Raw genomic sequence first — 20179 nt, forward strand, 5'->3', positions numbered from 1 at the left:
TATGGGTCACCCTAATTTATAATCTATTGCTAATCGATGTATTCTTTTTAAAGTAGCATATGGAACATATTTTCTGCCTCATTCTGTGACAAGAAGCCTCATCAGATCACAAAAGGAAGCATTTGACTGGTGTTGTGGAGTAAAATAGGTTATAATTTTCTCTTTTGTTGGACAACAGGTTTAGAAATGTGAATACAAGGGAGGTTTAGCTTTAGGCATTTTAATTTAAGCATGTTTAGCTTAGTTAACGGAAGGCTACCTGCTGCCATCAGAGCAAGTGTAATTACTGCATTCACGCGCTCCTTGGATGCTCTCATTTCCCGAGTTGTGCTTTTAAGTTGGAATGTAAAAACAACATGGACACTCTCGTTACTACAAAGATGTGCCGATTTTGGCAGTTGCATCACTCAACATTGAGGGATACACGATCATGAAGGCAGAAGTAGTAGCGCAACAAAGCAGCAATTGTAAAAATCTTGTAAGCAACATCCTTTGCTTACAAGAAACGCACCTGAAGCCCACTAGTAGAAGACCAATTATCCCAGGCATGAAGCTTGCTGCCAAAGTCAGACATGAAAAGTATGGCTCAGCAATTTTTGCCAAACCATCTTTGTTTATAGAAAATACCTGCATTAACTGCTCTGACAATAATATTGAAATTATTACCATCTCTCTTGCTAACATCTCAATAACGTCAGTCTACAAACCACCAAGCTCCACCTTTGAATGGAACAATATCCCACTACACTGCCAGAGAAAACACCAAATAGTCATTGGAAACTTCAACTCCCACAGCACAGCTTGGGACTACCATGACTCAAACGCAGACGGCAACCTGGTAGAAGAATGGGCTCAGGATATAATACATGATGCCAAGTTACCACCATCTTTTAACAGTGGCAGATGGAAACGTGGCTATAATCCGGACATATGTTTTACCAGCGATGTAATTTCCCATTTAGCAGAGAAATTAGTTTTAGATCCGGTGCCAAGAACTCAACATTGACCCATTGCCTTAAAAATAAGATCAGTCATTGAGTCAGTGGAAGTTCCTTTTAAAAGACGGTTCAACCTACGAAAAGATTCAGTAGAGTCAATAATAGAAATAATAGACCCCACTGTCACAAATTATGACCGTTTTACAAGTTGCATCAAAAAGGTTTCAAGAAAGACTATACCAAGAGGGTGTCGTAAGAGCTACATTGCCGGAATGTTAAGTGAAATACTACCAACTCTCAAAGAATATGAAAAGGAATACCTAAGAGATCTCTATGCTGACTCTACCCACAAACTTGGTGACACCATTCTTGAATTAATAAGTGCCCCAAAGAAGAGAAACCTGGCAGGATATGATAGAGAACATTAACTTCTCAAAGAACAGCAAAAAAGCATGAGCTGTTTTAAAAAAGTTAAGCGGTGACAAAATCACTCCCCCAGCCGTGACCAATGTCACACCAAATCAAATTGCTTCACAATTGATTGAAAATGGCGGCAGCCATGGAAACAGGAAACCATCTGGGTTTAAAAGCTCCACCAAGCTCTGTAACCATGGTCAAAATTTTCACACCTCACAAGACCATTCACTAGAGCTGAGCTTAACTTAGCCATGAAACATTTCAAGAATGGTAAAGCTGTTGGTCCGGATGACATCCTTACTGAGATGCTTGTAAACCTAGGTGAAAAAGGAAAGTCCTGGCTCCTTGGCATGTTTAATAACTGCCTGACCACGTGCAATATCCCACCAATATGGTGCAAGGCAAAAGTGGTTGCCATCCTTAAGCCGGGCAAGGACCCCTTATCACCAAAAAGATATCGCCCAATTTCTTTGCTATGCATCAGCTTCAAACACATTGAGAGACTTATCCTCACTAAACTAACTCCCCTCATGAAAGAAAAGCTTATTAAAGATCAGGCTAGCTTCCGTCCAGGAAAGTCTTGTTCAGGGCAACTGCTGAACCTTACCCAGTATATTGAGGATGGCTTCCAGAAAAGACTTATCACTGGGGCTGCCTTTGTAGACCTAACAGCAGCATATTACACAGTCCAGCATCGATTGATGATAAAGAAACTTTTTGACCTGACACTTGACTCATCAACTTCTGTAAAATCATACAAAGCCTACTAGCTAATCGCAGATTTTATGTGATGTTCAATGGGAAAAAGAGCCGGTGGTTCAACCTGAAGAATGGCCTCCCTCAAGGCAGCGTACTTGCCCCAACCTTGTTTAGCATATATACCAATGATCAACCCCTGCCATCCAAATGCAGTAGATTTATCTATGCTGACGATCTGTGTTTAACAACTCAGCAGAAGGCCTTCCCAGACATTGAAACTATTATAGAAAAGGCCCTATCAGAGATGTCTGTTTATTATAAGGAAAACTACCTCAAGGCAAATCTGAGTAAAACCCAACTTTGCAGCTTCCATCTTAATAACAAACCGGTAAAGAGACAGCTGAAAGTAATATGGGACGGACTAGAACTGGAAAACCATCCTTACCCAGTCTACCTTGGAGTCACCTTAGATTGTATGCTGTCCTATAGAGAGCATATCATCAGACTGAAATCAAAGATCAGCACAAGAAATAATCTTCTCAGGAAATTAACCAACAGTAAACGGGGAGCGGACCCAAACACAATTAGAGTATCAGCTCTGGGACTATGCTACTCCGTAGCAGAATACGCATGCTCTACCTGGAGATCATGCCATGCACAAAAGATTGATACATCTCTCAATAAAACATGCCGGATAATAACTATAAAAACTACTCCCACACCCTGCCTACATGCCTTGGCCGGAATAGCACCTCCAGATATAAGAAGAACTGCTATCAGCAATGAGGAACGGACCACTGCAGAGACAGATGAAAGGCATCTGCTCTACTCCCACCAAAAGCCAATAAAGCGTTTTAGGTCCAGAAAAACTTTATGGATGCCACACAAGCCATAAGCACATTCAAGAAAGCCTGAAACTCTTTGACTCGATAGATGGAATGCCATTTGTGTGGGGGCAAGATCTTGGGAAGCCAGAGGAATCATCCCTGTTGAGTGTCCAACCAGTGGCAACAATCAATGGAAGATGCCTACAAACGTTACATGCTTGAGGTCTCTCACCAACCAGCGAGTGCGGTAGCGAGCAAAATATGCAACACCTCATGCAGTGCAGCCTAGCACCGCAATGCTCAGATCATGATCTAGCAGAGCCCAGCTACAACGCCATCAGTTGTGCTACACACTGGAAATATGTAATATAAGATCGTAGGACACGAAGAAGAAGACTAATGTATCTAGCACAAACAATGCAGAACAAACTGCTGAAATACATGTAGTTACATATAATTGAGGCTGTCACATAGTGTTGGGCGATGTGGTCATTTTTCAAATCGTCATATCGCCAGCCACGTGAGATCGCCAATACACGATATTATCGTGAGTGGGGGCAAGAGAGAGAATCTCTGTACTTGTCATAGGTTATTTCATAACTACGTGTGTTTTAAACCGCGTGGGCGTGTGAGAGAGAGCCCATGAAAGCACCAATAATCAAAATATTTTACTATCAAGCATACTGATAAACTTACATGTTAAATATAAAAATATTTAAAACTGCTAGTTCATATATATTCGGATACAACAGTCATACATGGCTATTAGAACCGCGCGTCCTGTGACAAGTTTGCCGCATCTGCGCACGGACGTTATCAGTCTTAAAGGTCTGGAAAATCAGTCAATGGTGAAAATCAAAAGTAGAGTTTAACAGTTTAACACTAAATATTGGACAGAAATGAACACGTTAAATATGAAAGTATTTAAAATGAAATGGGTAAGTTCATATATTTGGAGTAAAGTTAAATTAAACGGACGTCAGTCATACAGAGCTCCGGACCGCGCGCCCCATGACGAGCCCGACGCACCGCCACAGAAACAAGGATAAGATGCGTTCTAACATAACTGCGGCTTTAAACTCGGTTAGTGAGGGCTCGGTTAAAATATAGGCCGTTCAGATTACTTGTTAAGTGCAATATCTTATATCAGCAGACGATGTACGTCTGTGTTTGGACACTCCACGGCACATCACAGCAGAGCTCGTTAGCATTTAAAGGGAAATAGACTAAAACGGTTTGCTGAAAACAGAGCTGATTTTGACAGGGTAAAAAGGGTGTTTTTTACACTACCGTTTAGAAATTTTAACCAAAATATGTTATAGACTTTTCATTAAGACCCTAAATAATCATATCAACTTGTGGAAAATGGGCATCCGATAACCCCTTTAAACCAGAGAAGGTTTGACATGAAACATGTTGGTATTCTTGTGGGGGAAAAACATGCAAGCACTGTCACTGACAGCAAGTGTAGTTTTACTTTTCTTTTTGTTTTCATTTTGAAAAGCTTGTTATCTTTGCTGTTTACCTCACATTACGCTATGGAGGCTCTCTTTTATTTTTTTTTATTTGATTCCTCAGTGTTTGCTAAACGTTCAGTAATTTGTTAGTCGGTATATAATACAACATGTGGTGTAAGCCATGCCTCATCTTATTCGTTTTTGTTAATAAACGTTTTGTAAGCTAGTTTGTCATTGTATCTTACTGTTTTATTGTTGTTGTGCTTTTTAATTAAGAATAACAATGAATCCATCTTTTGTTTTAGTCTTAAAAAGTGAAAGGTGTGTAGATGTATGCAAGCAAAACAGACAATTCTCTTTTCTTGTAAAATGTTTATAACAAGATCGCCAATTCGAAAGTGAAAGCACCCGAAGCCCGGCTTATAACATAGCAAAAGAGGAACTTCCGTTCACAAAATTCAAATCACAAGTAATACTGATGAAAAAGAACGGGTTGAATGTTGACCACTTTCATTTCCATATAACTATAAACTATGATAAAAGCATGCATTGACTAATCGCATGTTGTAGCGCAAAAAAATTAAAATAAATATTGCAACCAAATCATGTGCTTGTGCGACCAACTGAGAAAGTTAGTCGCAAAAGAGCGAACAGTGGGAAGAATGAGTCTGGAGCCCTGAATATATCACTAGGTGCCATTCATACAGAATGTGCTTTTTTGTTGACAAAGATGCGACGCGGGCAGTGGAATAGAAAAAAATGCAGAAAGATGGGGGTTGAACTTCTTTTAACTTGAGCGCCGCATTTTTAGAATGCTGATTCATGCATGAAACGCTGCAAGAGACGCGAGCGCAATTCAAGTGCGTCCATGTTCCCATAGAAAAAAACAATGGAAAAGCAGTGCAATCGAATGAAAACCTGTAAAGAACCTACTACTGTATGTATGATATTTCATGTTTGCATCATGGTGATGGTGTTCATTGTTTTTACAGAACATTTATAGTTAATTATAGTCTACTGGTGTGTTATACCTTCAGTCATTTTGAATTTGAATTACCTTGACTTTTGAGATTTTTTTTTTTTAAAGAATTTTCCTCATATTATTTCTGAACACACAATATATATAAGACAAGTTTGTACAAGATGCAGTTGTAGTCCATGCATCTTTTCTGCAAGGATATTTAACAAGTGATTTATTTAACATGTACATCATGTTGACAACATCATGTTGACAACTTCTATAATTTTTTTTAACTAGAGGGTTAATAAAGAAAAAGTTACTTGAATCATGTTGTAGTTACATTTTCAAGTTGACTTGTTAAGAATCGGTCAAACGTTCTGAAAAAATCAGGTCGTGAAGTAGGGATGCACGATATTGGATTTTTGCCGATATCCGATACCGATATATTTCCTTTTGTTTGGAAACAACACCAACTCTCTCCTGTGTGGAAATTATAAGCAAATTATTTTTAATTTTGGTTAGTTTTTAATAAGAACTTATTTGTTAGAATTAAATAAATAATAATTAAGTTATTTTATAATAACAGGACATTGAAGCTTTGAAAATAACTTATTGGATTTTTGCCGATATCCGATATGCTGATAATTTTCAATTAATTTTGGCCAATAGCTAATGCCGATACTGATATATAATTATTTTAATTTTGGTTAGTTTTTAATAAGAACTTATTTGTTAGAATTAAATAAATAATAATTAAGTTATTTTATAATAACAGGACATTGAAGCTTTGAAAATAACTATAAATAAACTATATATAAATCGCTGCATTTTTTTTCTCAGAAAGATGCAATAGTAACCTTAACAATTTATTTGAAGAATTAACATTTGTAGATAGTCTAAAGCAAAAGAGTTGTAAAAATTCTGAAAATCTTTTAGAGCTCATAATTTGTTTAAAAAATATAACATTACACTAATAAATAAATCAGTATATATAAAATTATTTAATTTACAAGTGTCGTGTTTGTGATTTTTTTTTTTATTCATGTAAGCTATAGCTTCTGACCTTTTAATCAAAACATACTCATGATTTTATGACATCAATTACTGCTTTATTTAATCAGAAACTAAATCAGAAAATATTATTTGTGTATTGTACTTTCGTTTTATTAAAAGTAGGCCTACGGAATTAAAACTTCTTACCGAGTGGGCGTTAGGACCCGGGGGAGGCTGCTGCTGCACGTGCTATTACTGTTTACTCTATCACATGCCAAATGCGTCATTCTATACTTGCATTCTCAGTTTAAATGCAGCGATCCAAAACAGTGAATCTAATCATCATTCAGGCAAAACTTTGCTTCAAAAATGAGTCACACTGCTGACGTGATCTAATCGCTAGCACACCCAAAGCGCATATGAGTTAACCTATTCCTCTTATCGGCAAGACATATCGGCATCATTTTTCATATCGGGCTGATGCTGATATTTACATTTAAAGCCATTATCGGCCGATTCCGATATTGGTCCAATAATATAGTGCATCCCTATCGTGAAGTACCTATTCAGAGACTACATGATTTTGGACACATCCAATGTGTCGTCTTTGTTTCTGTTTTATGATGGATGGCAACCAGCATTAAGGTGTAGGTATGCTGCTAACTACTAAGGTGGAGTGTCAGCCAGATAGTTACTGCCGCTGGATTGTGTGTGGTATTAACGTGATATCAATGTTTCCTTTTTTAAATATCACAGTTATCTGCAACACTCCTACAGTATACAAAATCAGATCCATGCTGATATTTGCTTTAAATCCCCAACTCTTAAGTTTGAGCTGTAGTAATAGGGATACTTGCCTTAGCAAGCAGCAGTAATGATGGAGTGTGTGTGTTTTGAAGGGAACTGGAGCATCTGCAGCTGTGTGTGTGTATTTTTGTCTGTGAGAGCGAGACAGTTTGAGATTGTTATGGAGCAGCTGCAGGCTATCTTGGAGTGGATGAGGGGTTACTGGGTTATTGGGCTTTGTTGAGCATTAAAGCCTCTCATTTGCTTTTAGTTCCCAAACTGTGGCGTCCTGCCTGCTTTCTGCCAGCAGCTCAGCATCTCTTCAAACGTTCTGAGTTTAAACCATCTAAGCAGCTGCTGGCTCTGGCCACTAGGCTATATCTGATATGAACTAGGGATGCACGATATATCGGCCACCATATCGGTATCGGCCGATAAATGCTCATTTTTTCTGTTATCGGCCTGATAAGAAAATTTGGCCGATATCTTAAAGCCGATAAATAATGCATTATTTCCTTCAGAGACACTTCAGATGCGCGCTGTTCGTTTGCAGCCTTTTGTGCAATTGTACGTTGTAATATTGTGTTTATTTGATGTATATCTGATTTATCTCATATTGAATGCGTTTGGTTAAGTTAAAAAGAGCGCTTCAGTTTACCAGAGCAATCGGTTATCGTATCGGCCAAAATTTTCATATCGGTGCATCCCTAATATGAACCCATCATGCTGTCTGTGTCTGATTCGTTGTGATCTTGACCATCTTTATGATATTTTGTCATTGTATGTGAGCTCCTGATGTGACTGTATGAAATCAAGTAAATATAATAAATGTCCCTTTCTGTGTCTCTCACAGGACAGTAGCGTCTGAGGTCAGGAAGCAGGTTTCCCGGGAATATGGCTCTCCACAACTGTCCAAAAAACGTGCTGGAGCTCATCAGCCGGTTAGTGTGTAGTTGTGTTTATTCATGTATATTTCTGCTTGTCTGCACACAGTCTTGTGGGCTCCTGCCAGGTCTTGAGTAAGACTGAGGGCGTAATTTAACACTTTGGATAGTACTTGCTTTGAAAACAAACCGGGGTGCAAGACTTTTATACGCACTTCTGGTACTGATACTATATTAGATACTCTTGTTCTCCTGAAATTTAGCAGGACTAAATTTAATATATAAATATTTACAATGTCACATGCATTTCCACTGGTGAGGTTTCACATTAAGAAACAAAAACGATTTAAGGGATATAACGTGGTCCAAAAATGTATTTAGATATACTTAAAAATACATTATATTCAAATGTTTGGGGTCAGAATGTTTTTTGTTTGTTTGTTTTTTAGATGCATTAAATTAGACATTTATAAAGACATTTATAATATTACAAAATATTTCTATATCAAATAAATGGTGTTTCGTCGTGTTTGCAAAAATACTAAGCAGCACAACCGTTCTCAAAAAATCAGCATATTAAAAAAGTTTTTCTGAAGGATCATGTGAGTAATGATGCTGAAAATTCAGCTTTGCATCACAGGAATAAATCACATTTTAAAATATATTCAAATAGAATAAATTGAAATAATATTTTGCAATATTAAGGTTTTTACTGTAATTTTAATCAAATGTGCTTTGGTGAGCATAAGAGACTTCCTTCCAAAACATTAAAAACAGACCTCAAACATTTCAATGGTAATATGTCCTAGTGGCATCTATTTGAAGAAAAAAAAAGCACAACACAAGTATGCTTCTCAAGCAAAGCGTTCACATTTCTTTAGGTTTCAAATGTAAAAAAAATAGTTGTACTGTTCAAAATGAAAACAAAAGTATTTGCTTTCGTAAAAAAAAGTATTCTTGTTGTCAGAGTGTATAATGTTTATAGTTAATGTGATTATTTCCACCTGTGTTTATACCTGTTTGGACACGTGTGAAGCTGAGTAGAAATGACTTCATACAGTCAACAGAAAATCACCTTCACACCAGTTGATCAGAGGTCACAGAGTCAAGAATGGCTCTGAAAAGTTAGTTTCTGAGAAAAGGACTTGCACAGTGTGTTTGTAAATGCCAGTCGGTTGGATGTTTTATATCTAATGCAATATGACATTTTGAAGTGTGACCAAAGTGCCCAAATCATTTTTGGGACCTCTGTATATATGTGATTATAGATAGGAGTGAAAAGGGGAAGAGGAAATGACCACAAGCCACAATCACTTCCCTTTCTTTTCCCCAACACAAGGTTATTTTGAAGTTTTCCTGTACCCTTTTTGTATATGCAGTGCTGGTAACTGCGAAACTATAACTTAATAAGCTGCAAGCGTCTCATTTTGTAGAGTAGTTAAAATGCAGTCAAACATCCATATTGAAAAATCATTAGCTACACTACATTTTACAAACAGCTTGTAGATAACTGCACTGAAACTATGTAGTAATTGTACTATGAAAATTATTGAGCAAGGATGCAGACATTTATAATGTTACAAATAATTTATCAAATAAATGCTGTTCTTTTGAACTTTCAGTTCATCAAAGAATACTGATTGAAGTTTTAATTGAATTTGATAAAAATATTAAAGTAAACAAATCTTCAGATGATGAAGTTTAATGGTGTTGAAATTACACTAGTAAAAATTATTATCATTTCTTAGACCTACAGGTATTCATTTTGAATACCTGTGTCATTTTGCTTGAATTTTCAATGTGAGTCCTGTGGTGACACATGTACTCTTCTAGGTGCCTCTGACGGAGGTGGTGGAGCCAGTGGACTATGAGGAGTATGTTAGCAGCCATCCGCCAGGAGCGGAGCCCGGACCTCTCCGACAGCTGTTGGAGTTCCCCAGCGATGATCTGGAGCTGCTGCTGCAGGAGAGAGAGTGCGCCACGATAGAGCCGCCCGTCCCGGAGGAGGAGTGAGTCGCTCATCGCACACACAAACAAACACACACGCCACACTATAATGAACCTTGCCCTTCCTCACGCCCTCACTGCTAGTCAGGTAATCTCATCATCTTGCTTAAGCCATGCTGTGCTGCCTGTAAGTGCACTGAGGGTATCTGGGGGTTTGACGTCATCTCTTTTTGCACTCACTGTTGATAGCTCACTGGACCCCAGAGTGAGAGATGCCCTGGGGGTCTACACCGACGACTGGCTTATCATCCAGAGGAAGTGAGTATTCCTCCTTCTACATGAGCTTCGACTAAAAGAAATACACATACAGTACCAGTCGAAAGTTTGGACCTACTTTTTTATTTTTATTTTAGAGTAATAGTAAAACCATCTGAATTGTTCTCTCAATAAGCTTACTGAGGTGCATCCTGGGATGTTTCACACAGATACAGTTTATGTTGTGTACAAAACTAATTTGAATAATAAAAGAGGTCTTGCTTAAAAGCCTTTAAACTAAAAGGTTTCAGTTTCATAATAAGCATCATTTGAGTGCGTCTCTGTGAGATGATGCTTTGACTGGTAGTGTACAGCATAAATGCTTACTGGGGGACAAGTTAAGTAGAAAGTAGAAACATGCTGCTTTGTGGTCTCTCAGATATCAGCGATACAGCACAGCACAGACGCCTCATAACTCTGAGCGGCAGCGGGAGAAACAGAGAGGACTTGTCAAGCAAACCTTTGAGCTGGATGAGGCCGCCATTGATCGTCAGGATGAGCAGGTAACTGTCTGACAAGTAAAACACTAAACGCACGCAGTACATAGAATCACACTTGTGGTTGGAGATGTGGCCTAATGTTGATACATTGAGCCATGGGCGACACAGGCTTGTGACATTTTCCAGTCGCATTCACTCTTCTTCTCCCAATCATTTACTGTCATAGCTGCGACTATATGTATAAGTGGTTTAAAAAAGTGCCTAAAATAATAATAAAAATCTCAACTGAACAAAGTCTCTCAAGCTATTCTGTTTTATTAAATCTAAATAAATTGATAAATATATAAATGGATAAATGATCATTACAAAATAATAATAAATAAAATCCTCAAGTAAGCAAAAAGTCTTAAACTAATTTATTTTTTTGAATTTCATTTTCATAGTTATTATTTAATTAAATGGAATGTTATACTCGTGAATTGCATAGAAAAATGATCATATTAGCACTTTTTACATTTTGTCTATTGTTAAATGAAAGAATGTTAGTAATGAAACACCTAAATGGATAAATGATAATTATGGGCTTTGAAAAATAATAAATGGCTTTGTAATGGTTATATTTTAGTCTATTATTTACAATCAAACTTTACATTTACAAAGTGACAAATAGGCAGTAAATAATAATAAAAATCCTTGAGTGAGCAAAAAGTCTCAAACAAATTTTATTTTAATATTTATTTCATTGCATTTATTATTTAATTAAAGTGAATGTTATAAGTCAAACCTGAAATTGTCTGGATAAATTATCATATGAACAAAGTCTCTCAAACTATTTTGTTTTATTATTTGATTTTCTAAATTATTTATTATTAAAATTAAAGGATGTTATCATTAAAAAATGAGAAAATACCCGTATAACTGATCATTATGGTCTTTGAGAAATAATGAATGGTTGTAAATACAATATTTTATTTTATTGTTTTGAATGTAAATAGGTTAAAAGGCTAGTTAAACCAAAACTGAAAATGTTGATTTCATTTCCTTATCCTCATGTTGTTCCACAACACAAACAACACAACACAGCAACACTTTCTGAACACAAAAGAAGATATTTCTTCAGTTGCTGGTAGTTATTGACTTTATTTTAATTTAATTAATTTTTTTTCTATACTGGAAGTCATTCGCTACCTGCAGCTGTTTGGTTACCAACATTCTTCAAAATATCTTCTTTTGTATTCCACTAAGAAAGAAACTCATACCGATTTGGAACAACTTGTTGGTGAATAAATGACAGAATTATAAATGAATTATCCCGTAAACTAAGAAATTAGTTGGATCAACAGTTATTGTTATGGTCATTATAACTTTGAGATTAAGAATTAGGCTTGTCCTAATGCAGAGTTTTGTCTGTGGCAGGATGACTCAAAGAGGCACTCAGTGTCGCTGGATGACACGCCGCGGGGAAGCTGGGCCTCCAGTATATTTGACCTGAAAAACTCCACTCCTGATGCGCTGCTGCCTTCCGTGCTGGAGCGCACGGCTGCAGAGGACATGGACCGTCGCAACACTGAGAACCGCCAGCAGTGCCGCCACACTGATCTGCTGGGACTTTACCCTGCGCCGGATGAGGTCTGAAATCATTACACACTGTGTGAGACAGAAAGTTCAGGACTATGTGAGAAAGAAAGTAGAAAAGGAAAGTAGAGTCTGCTGTGTAGGAGATGATGAGTAACACTCAACACTTTTATGTAGGAGAGCTGTCAAACACTGAAGTTCAAAAGCAAAGACATCTCTCTGATGATCCAGCTGTGATTTTGTTTGATCTTGTCAAACGTCTTCTTTGTCTTTCCTCCGTCTCTTGCTCCTCCGCATCGACGCTGCTCATCCTCTCGCTTTATGTCGGTGTACACATTGTTTCTGATGACTGAGCAAACGTTGCCATGGTGCTGCTGACTGAGCCGTAGTCATGATGACGGTTCTTTGTGTTTGACAGGACGAGGCCGTCGAGAGGTGTGCCATCCCAGAGGTGCCCAATGAGCACAGCGGCCAGAGGATCATGGTCAAGTGTTTGTCGCTCAAGTAAGGCTCTCAACCTCACCATTCAGTCATGCAGGCGTTCTGGAGTGGTGGAATTGTTGGTCATATTGCAAAAACGACTACAAAGATGAAGAATAGCAGGCAATAAAAAAGAGTGTTTGTACAATGACAAAAACTATAAATGTACACAAAAGAATTGCAGAAACTCAAAACAATAAAACAAGAAAATGACTTGTTTTTGTGTTTCAGTCAGTGTCGGATGTGTTCATTTAATTTATTTACTCGACCTGACTAGAGTATTCTGTCAAAAATAACATCCTTGTCACTGTAAATCTCTGAATGGTCCTATTATTCAGTTGGTGACTGTATTCATTGATTGCGATGTAACACACCTTCTGATTACACATCCACCCTGAACAGTTAAGCCAGCTGCAGTATGATCTGACTTGCTGTGGTTGTTCTTCTAGATTTGAGATTGAAATCGAGCCAATATTTGGGTCACTTGCTCTGTATGATGTCAGAGAAAAGAAAAAGGTATGACTATGTGTTCTTAACCTTGCAATGTTTGGATAGTTACTGAAAAGTTTGTGGGCTCAAAGCAGGTTCCTGTAAAGCACTAATGAGATCATGATCAATCGTATGACGTTTCCCTTTCACGTCCATGCTCAGATTTCAGAGGATTTTCACTTTGATCTGAACTCGGACCAGATGAAGAGCTTGCTCCGGCCCCACAGTCCCCACGTAGCCATTTCCACACTGGCCCGATCCGCTATCTTCTCCATCACATACCCGTCTCCTGACATCTTCCTAGTCATTAAGGTATGACCATATGACCAGCAGGGGGCGCAGTGCCACGTGTCCTTTAGAGGGTACGGAAGGTCAGAGTAGGACAAGAGTAACTGTAGGTCATAATAATGAGGATTTGTTTTTGTAGAATTTTCAGTGGCCCTACCACAAAAATATGTACATTTTATAGAATATAAATGTTCTTTATTTCTGTTCCAGTATACACTACCTTTCAAAAGTTGGGGTCAGTACGATTTTTTTTAATACATATATACTGGTATTCAGCAAGGACACTGAAAACTGATCAAAAGTAACAATAAACACATTTATAATGTTAAAAAAGATTTCTGTTTTAAATAAGTGCTGTTATTTTGAACTTTCAATTCATTAAAGAATCATGAAAAAATGAATCGCAGTTTCTTGAAAAATAGCAAGCAGCGCAACCGTTTCCGACAATTAATTTTAAAGCTTTATCAAGACATTTTACAGGAGTCATGACTTCAAGCTTTAGAGATGAGTCAAACCACAAAAGCAATATTAACGAAAGAAGAAAAAGCACATTTTCCTGAGTCTTGACCTTAAGCCAATTCAGATGCTGTTGCATAACCTAAAGAGAGTTGTGCTATAAAGACAACTCATAAATATTGATAAACTGAAACAGATTTGTTGGCAGGGATGCTCCAAAATTGCTCAAAAGTCTAATAAGCCGTTTCATTTAGTGGAGGTTTTGCTGCTAAAGGATGATCTAAAGTTACTCAATTCAAGGTTTCACTTACTTTCTCCACCCTGTACTTTGAATGAATTCTCAATAAAAGTATATTCAATAAAAATGTTACAGTTCAAACAGTAAAAGTACAATTGTTTGTGTATTATTAGTTTAGTCAGATTGTGTTTATCTATAAATGTGAGTTGAATAAAAAGTCAGGCCATATTATGCAGATATTATTTATTATTGGTGCTTAATTAATAATAATGGTTCTTATTGTTATCAATGTTGAAAACTATTTGCTGCTTAATATTATTCGTCATACTTTTTTAGGATTCTTTTATGAATAGAAAGTTCAAAAGAACAGTATTTATTTCAAATAGTAAAGACATTTATAACACTTATAACACTTTTGGTCAATTTAATGCGTCATTTCTAAATACAAGTATTATTATTATTATTTGTTTATTTAAATTTTTTTAAATCTTATGTATCCCAAAATTTTGAATGGAAGTGTATCAGAGTTTCCACAAAAATATTAAGCAGCTAAAACGGTTTTCAACATAAAAAAAAAAAAAAAGTTTCTTAAGCAGCAAATCAGCATATTAGAATGATTTCTGAAGGATCATGTGACACTGAAGACTGACGTAATGATGCTGAAAATTCAGCTTTGCAACACAGGAATAAATGACATTTTTAAATATATTAAAGTAGAAATACCAAATCAAATAAATGCAGTCTTGGTGAGAATAAGAGACTTCTCAAAACATTATACATCTATATCTTGCCCCAGACATACTTATTGTTAAGCAACTGTGTTTGTGTTACAGCTGGAGAAAGTCCTTCAGCAGGGAGACATTGGCGAATGCTGTGAGCCGTACATGGTCATGAAGGAATCAGACTCCACTAAGGTACGAGTGTACATTTACGTGAGGGTTTTTGCAAGAGTATTTCATCAGACACATTTGGCATGATTATGGCATCCTCTGAGGATTTCTCAACTTGATCTGGACTACTGCAATATTTGTTAATCTTCTTCAATATGAGCAAGGTCCAGTAGATGCTGGAGCCTGTGACTGTCACTGTATAATTCTGCTGCCAAGTTGCTTTTTTTGGCTGTTTGAAATGGCATGATATGTGCTGCTCACCCATTACCTTTACACAGGGCTTGTGTAACAACCCAGATGGATATACTGAAATGATTCGGTGGTTTTCACCTTTGTGTGTATACATGCAGCATAAGGAAAAGCTGGAGAAGTTGAGGACTCAGGCTGAGCAGATGTGCACTAGGCTGGGTCGTTTCCGCATGCCCTTCGCCTGGACTGCGATTCATCTGCTGAACATCGTCAGCAGTGTTGGAGGGCTGGACCGCTCAGATTCCGACTCAGACACGGGTATTAACCAGAGTCAACACATTTGAACTCAGCTAAGGGTTTACTTTTTATTGCTTTCTTATAACCAGTCACCTTGAACATGTCCCTGAATGTAACAACACACACAAGGGCTGATATATTTACAACTATTCATCATTTTTAAGCCTTTTTCCAATATTTGATAAATGTGCTCCATTATTTTGAGACATTTTAATCCAGAAATACATCCTCAAGGTCCTTTATTTTGCATGAAAATGTGATGTAATGTAGTGAAAGGTTTTTCCTGGTGCCACAGTGCAACAACAAACAGGGCCAACAACAAATTAAGGACGCACACACATGCACATAATAAAAATATAAAATAATAAAATATAAGAAGTTATCGAGAAATATGATGTGAATAAAACAAAACAAAATATAGTATGTAAATAAATTAGAATATAGTAGTGAAAATAGTAGAGACTTGTATGCAGCAAAGAAAAAGGGAATCTCTTTTTACACTGTACCATTTCTGAAATAAAGAAGCATTTCAAGGTCCTGGAGTGGCCTAGCCAGTCTCCCGATCTCAACCCCATAGAAAATCTTTGGAGGGAGTTGAAAATCCGGGTTCGCCAGCGACAGCCCCAAAACATTACTGCTCTTGAGGAATGGGCCAAAATACCAGCAACCGTGTGTGAAAACCTTGTGAAGACTTACAGCAAACGTTTGACCTCTGTCATTGCCAACAAAGTGTATATAACAAAGTATTGAGATGAAATTTTGTTATTGACCAAATACTTATTTTCCACCATAATTTGCAAATAAATTCTTTAAAAATCCTACAATGTGATTTTCTGGATTTTTTTTTTCTCATTTTGTCTCTCATAGTTGAGGTATACCTATGATGAAAATTACAGGCCTCTCTCATCTTTTTAAGTGGGAGAACTTGCCCAATTGGTGGCTGACTAAATACTTTTTTGCCCCACTGTAGTTACTGGACTATGAACGATTTTTATAAATGATTTAACATAATTAGGAAATTTATTCAAACATTCGTTAAATAATTACGACATCACTAACAGTTTAAGTTCATAAATAAAAATATATAGTGCATATGTTGAAAAATGAGCTGTGGATGCTGGACAACTTTACTGAGATAAATGTAATGTTAGGTGACAAGTTCTGTACAAGCTGTTTTATTGACATCTTCTATGATTTAAACATCTTCTGTGATTTAATCATTTAAGATGATACTTTTCAGTAAGTTTATCCGTATCTTTAAACAAACCCTCATGCATTTTTCATACTGCAACTTGCAGTAAAGATGCAGGATATGAGGAAGAGAGCAGTATGCTCTACATGTGCTTTTCTGGCACACACTACATGAAAGAGCGTCAAAACAATAGTTTATTGTTTGAATTTCCTGATAAAATTAACATAATATGAAAGCTGTTTTTTACAAAAATAACAAAACACCAAATTATAAATTATAGAGGAAATAAATCCCCCAAAATTTTTGCTGAAGATGTATCCACCCTCAGGCCATCCAATATGTAGATTAGTTTTTTTTTTCTTTTTTTTTTTAAATCAAAAATAGATTTGTAGAAATTTAGCATTGCATCACTTGGTCACCAATGGATCCTCTGCAGTGAATGGGTGCCGTCAGAATGAGAGTCCAAACAGCTGATAGAAACATCACAATAATCCACAAGTAATCCACATGATTACTTTTTGTCAGAATTGGGAAAAACTATGCACAGATCAAGCACCATTTACAAACGAAAACAGAAGCGACGGTTTGAAATGAAAAATGCCTCGATGAATTTGTTTATTACAAACATGCTGCAGCGTTTCACTTCACAAGACATTAATTGATGGACTGGAGTCGTGTGAATTACTTATTGTGATGTTTTTATCAGCTGTTTGGACTCTCATTCTGACGGCACCCATTCACTGCAGAGGATCCACTGGATCCTATATTCACAATGTTGGTTAATTTTGTATAGCTAACAAAGTAATGTTGAATATAAATATTCTATATGTCATCCAGCCCTAGTTGCATGACACTAAACAGCATTTTCTCGTTCCTTACAGAGCGTAAGGGGACGTGGAATGAGAGGAAGAAGAAAGGATTTGAGAGGATGAGTGTAGGAGAGGACATGTGCAACTTCACTAACTTCCGTCCAGCGACTCTCACTGTCACCAATTTCTTCAAACAGGTCAGTTCTCTATGCATGCACATTTCTGATGGTAGTGTATTAGCACAATATATTATTTAGCCACTGAACGTATGCTGAGAGTTTCTGTACTGCTGCAGGAGGGGGACAGATTGAGCGATGAAGACTTATATAAGTTCCTGGCAGACATGAGGAGGCCGTCATCTGTCCTGCGTCGACTCAGACCTGTGACTGGTATCTGTCCACTCTTATTTTTACCACATAGGTTCAATTATTTAAGCTTTTTATCACACTCTGTCGGTCTCTTTCTGTCTAGCTCAGTTGAAGATTGACATCTCCCCGGCTCCAGAGGCCCCTCACTACTGTCTTTCTCCAGAACTGCTTCATGTGAAGCCTTACCCTGACCCACGTGTGCGCCCCACAAAAGAGGTGCTGGAGTTTCCCGCGCGCTACGTCTACACCCCACACACTACCTACAGGTCAGCCCACACACATTCATGACTAAGAGATGCTAATATATCTAAAGGTATCATAAAACTACATTCCGAGTCATCTGAATTCATAGGATTGTCTTGTGTGAGGAAAAGACTAAAATTTAAGCCGTTATTCATTGGTCGTCTTCAATTAACATCACAGAAATAAATTAAATTTAAAATATATTACAATGGAAAACATTTATTTTAAATTGCAATTTCAAAAACAGTAAAAAAATCTTGCTGACCTCAAACTCTTGAAGTATCAAATCAACATCCAATTTCCTTGTATGGAAAACATCTGCTTTTGTGTTAGATGGTATAAATCACTTTTTTTTCCATTTGTGGATGATTGTTACTTTCATTTAGCCAAAATTATTGGTTAGTTTCATATTTGCCCACCCATACAGCATGGTTACGTCGGCATTGTTTCTTCCGTGGAGAAGGTTATAAACACTTATGAAAATTTTTAATTTAAATTTAATTTATTTAAAACTATGTGAGTACTGATTTATCGTACATAGAAAGGCCAGTAACATTTATGTAGAAAGTAAATAAAACTTTAAAAAATCGTTTTAAAACAGAAAGAGAATACACACCACTTTTTCCTTCAGTTATAAGATAAAAAGTATTAAGTTATTAGTTATATACATATATTATGATAATTATGTTTTGTGCTATTAAAAATACATTATTCACTACAAAAAAGCAGCTAAATGTTTGTAATGGGGTTTTCATGCAGCAAATGTTTTACATAGAAATTCACTCTCCTTATGTTTCATAATTGAAGCCCAATGTGAGCATAAAATGCATGGCAAAGTGGAGAACTGTGTCATATTTATGATCATGACGTAAGTGCGATCCATTTGCAGTGCCGTGAATGGAGTGTTGATGAGTGTTGATTGCACTTCCTCCTTGTAGGTGATTTTAGTGGTTACACCATATTCTGAAATGAGAACCAAGTACTGGCATGAACCGATGATTTTACAGGCGATCACGTGTTTACTGGTAAGTCTGCACTCAGGCTTACCTGTTTCTGTAAATCAGCCAGCAGCTGGTTTTGATTCTCCAATTTCAGTTTCTGTTCTTGTGTCCACTTCATCAGGTCCTTCAGGTTAGAGATGTTTTTAAGTGGTGTGCCCTGTCAGAAGGAGATAATCGGTTGTTTCCAGATAAAACTGTCGGTGTGTTCATTGAAAGGCAGTTCTGCATCTTCAATACCTTGATCGTGTCTGGGACTGAGCTATTTAGGTTTTCCTCCAGGCTGGTTAGTTTTTTCTTTAGCTGTGCCTCTTCCAGCTCCACCCTGGTGACTGTATCTCTGTTCTCATGGACTTGAATCTCCAGAGCTTTCATCTGATCCTGCAAACAATCCAGCTGTTGAGCACACTGATCCAACTCCTTCTGAACCCACAGATCCCAGTACACTAACTGAGACATAGGAATTACAATATAATTATAATATACTAGTGAATGAATATAACGAGACAAGAAATTAAATGAGAAGTACACTGTATTAATAAAGTTATTTAAAACTTATACAATATTTACTCAATTCACTCTCTCTCTCTCTGTATATATATATAGTGTGTTGAGTAAATACAGTGGGTACGGAAAGTATTCAGACCCCCTTAAATTTTTCACTCTTTGTTATATTGCAGCCATTTGCTAAAATCATTTAAGTTAATTTTTTTCCCTCATTAATGTACACACAGCACCCCATATTGACAGAAAAACACAGAATTGTTGACATTTTTGCAGATTTATTAAAAAAGAAAAACTGAAATATCACATGGTCCTAAGTATTCAGACCCTTTGCTCAGTATTTAGTAGAAGCACCCTTTTGATCTAATACAGCCATGAGTCTTTTTGGGAAAGATGCAACAAGTTTTTCACACCTGGATTTGGGGATCCTCTGCCATTCCTCCTTGCAGATCCTCTCCAGTTCTGTCAGGTTGGATGGTAAACGTTGGTGGACAGCCAT

General features: G+C 37.0%; 1 protein-coding gene across 1 annotated transcript in view; it reads left to right on the top strand.

Moving 5' to 3' along the window:
• The window catches only part of LOC107596841 (dedicator of cytokinesis protein 7-like), a 56703-nt gene that overhangs the window by 5177 nt on the left and 31347 nt on the right, over nt 1-20179 (top strand). The window contains exons 2-14 of the mRNA XM_016287689.1: nt 7932-8019; nt 9796-9971; nt 10159-10227; nt 10604-10727; nt 12081-12293; nt 12658-12743; nt 13169-13235; nt 13371-13520; nt 15024-15104; nt 15431-15587; nt 17640-17764; nt 17863-17956; nt 18039-18201. Of these exons, the coding sequence (XP_016143175.1) occupies nt 7932-8019; nt 9796-9971; nt 10159-10227; nt 10604-10727; nt 12081-12293; nt 12658-12743; nt 13169-13235; nt 13371-13520; nt 15024-15104; nt 15431-15587; nt 17640-17764; nt 17863-17956; nt 18039-18201 (1593 nt within the window). The remainder of the gene's footprint in view (nt 1-7931; nt 8020-9795; nt 9972-10158; nt 10228-10603; nt 10728-12080; nt 12294-12657; nt 12744-13168; nt 13236-13370; nt 13521-15023; nt 15105-15430; nt 15588-17639; nt 17765-17862; nt 17957-18038; nt 18202-20179) is intronic.

Source organism: Sinocyclocheilus grahami, unplaced genomic scaffold (genome assembly GCF_001515645.1).
Source record: "Sinocyclocheilus grahami isolate Dianchi unplaced genomic scaffold, SAMN03320097.WGS_v1.1 scaffold223.1, whole genome shotgun sequence".
In the NCBI taxonomy this organism is placed as follows: Eukaryota; Metazoa; Chordata; class Actinopteri; order Cypriniformes; family Cyprinidae; genus Sinocyclocheilus; species Sinocyclocheilus grahami.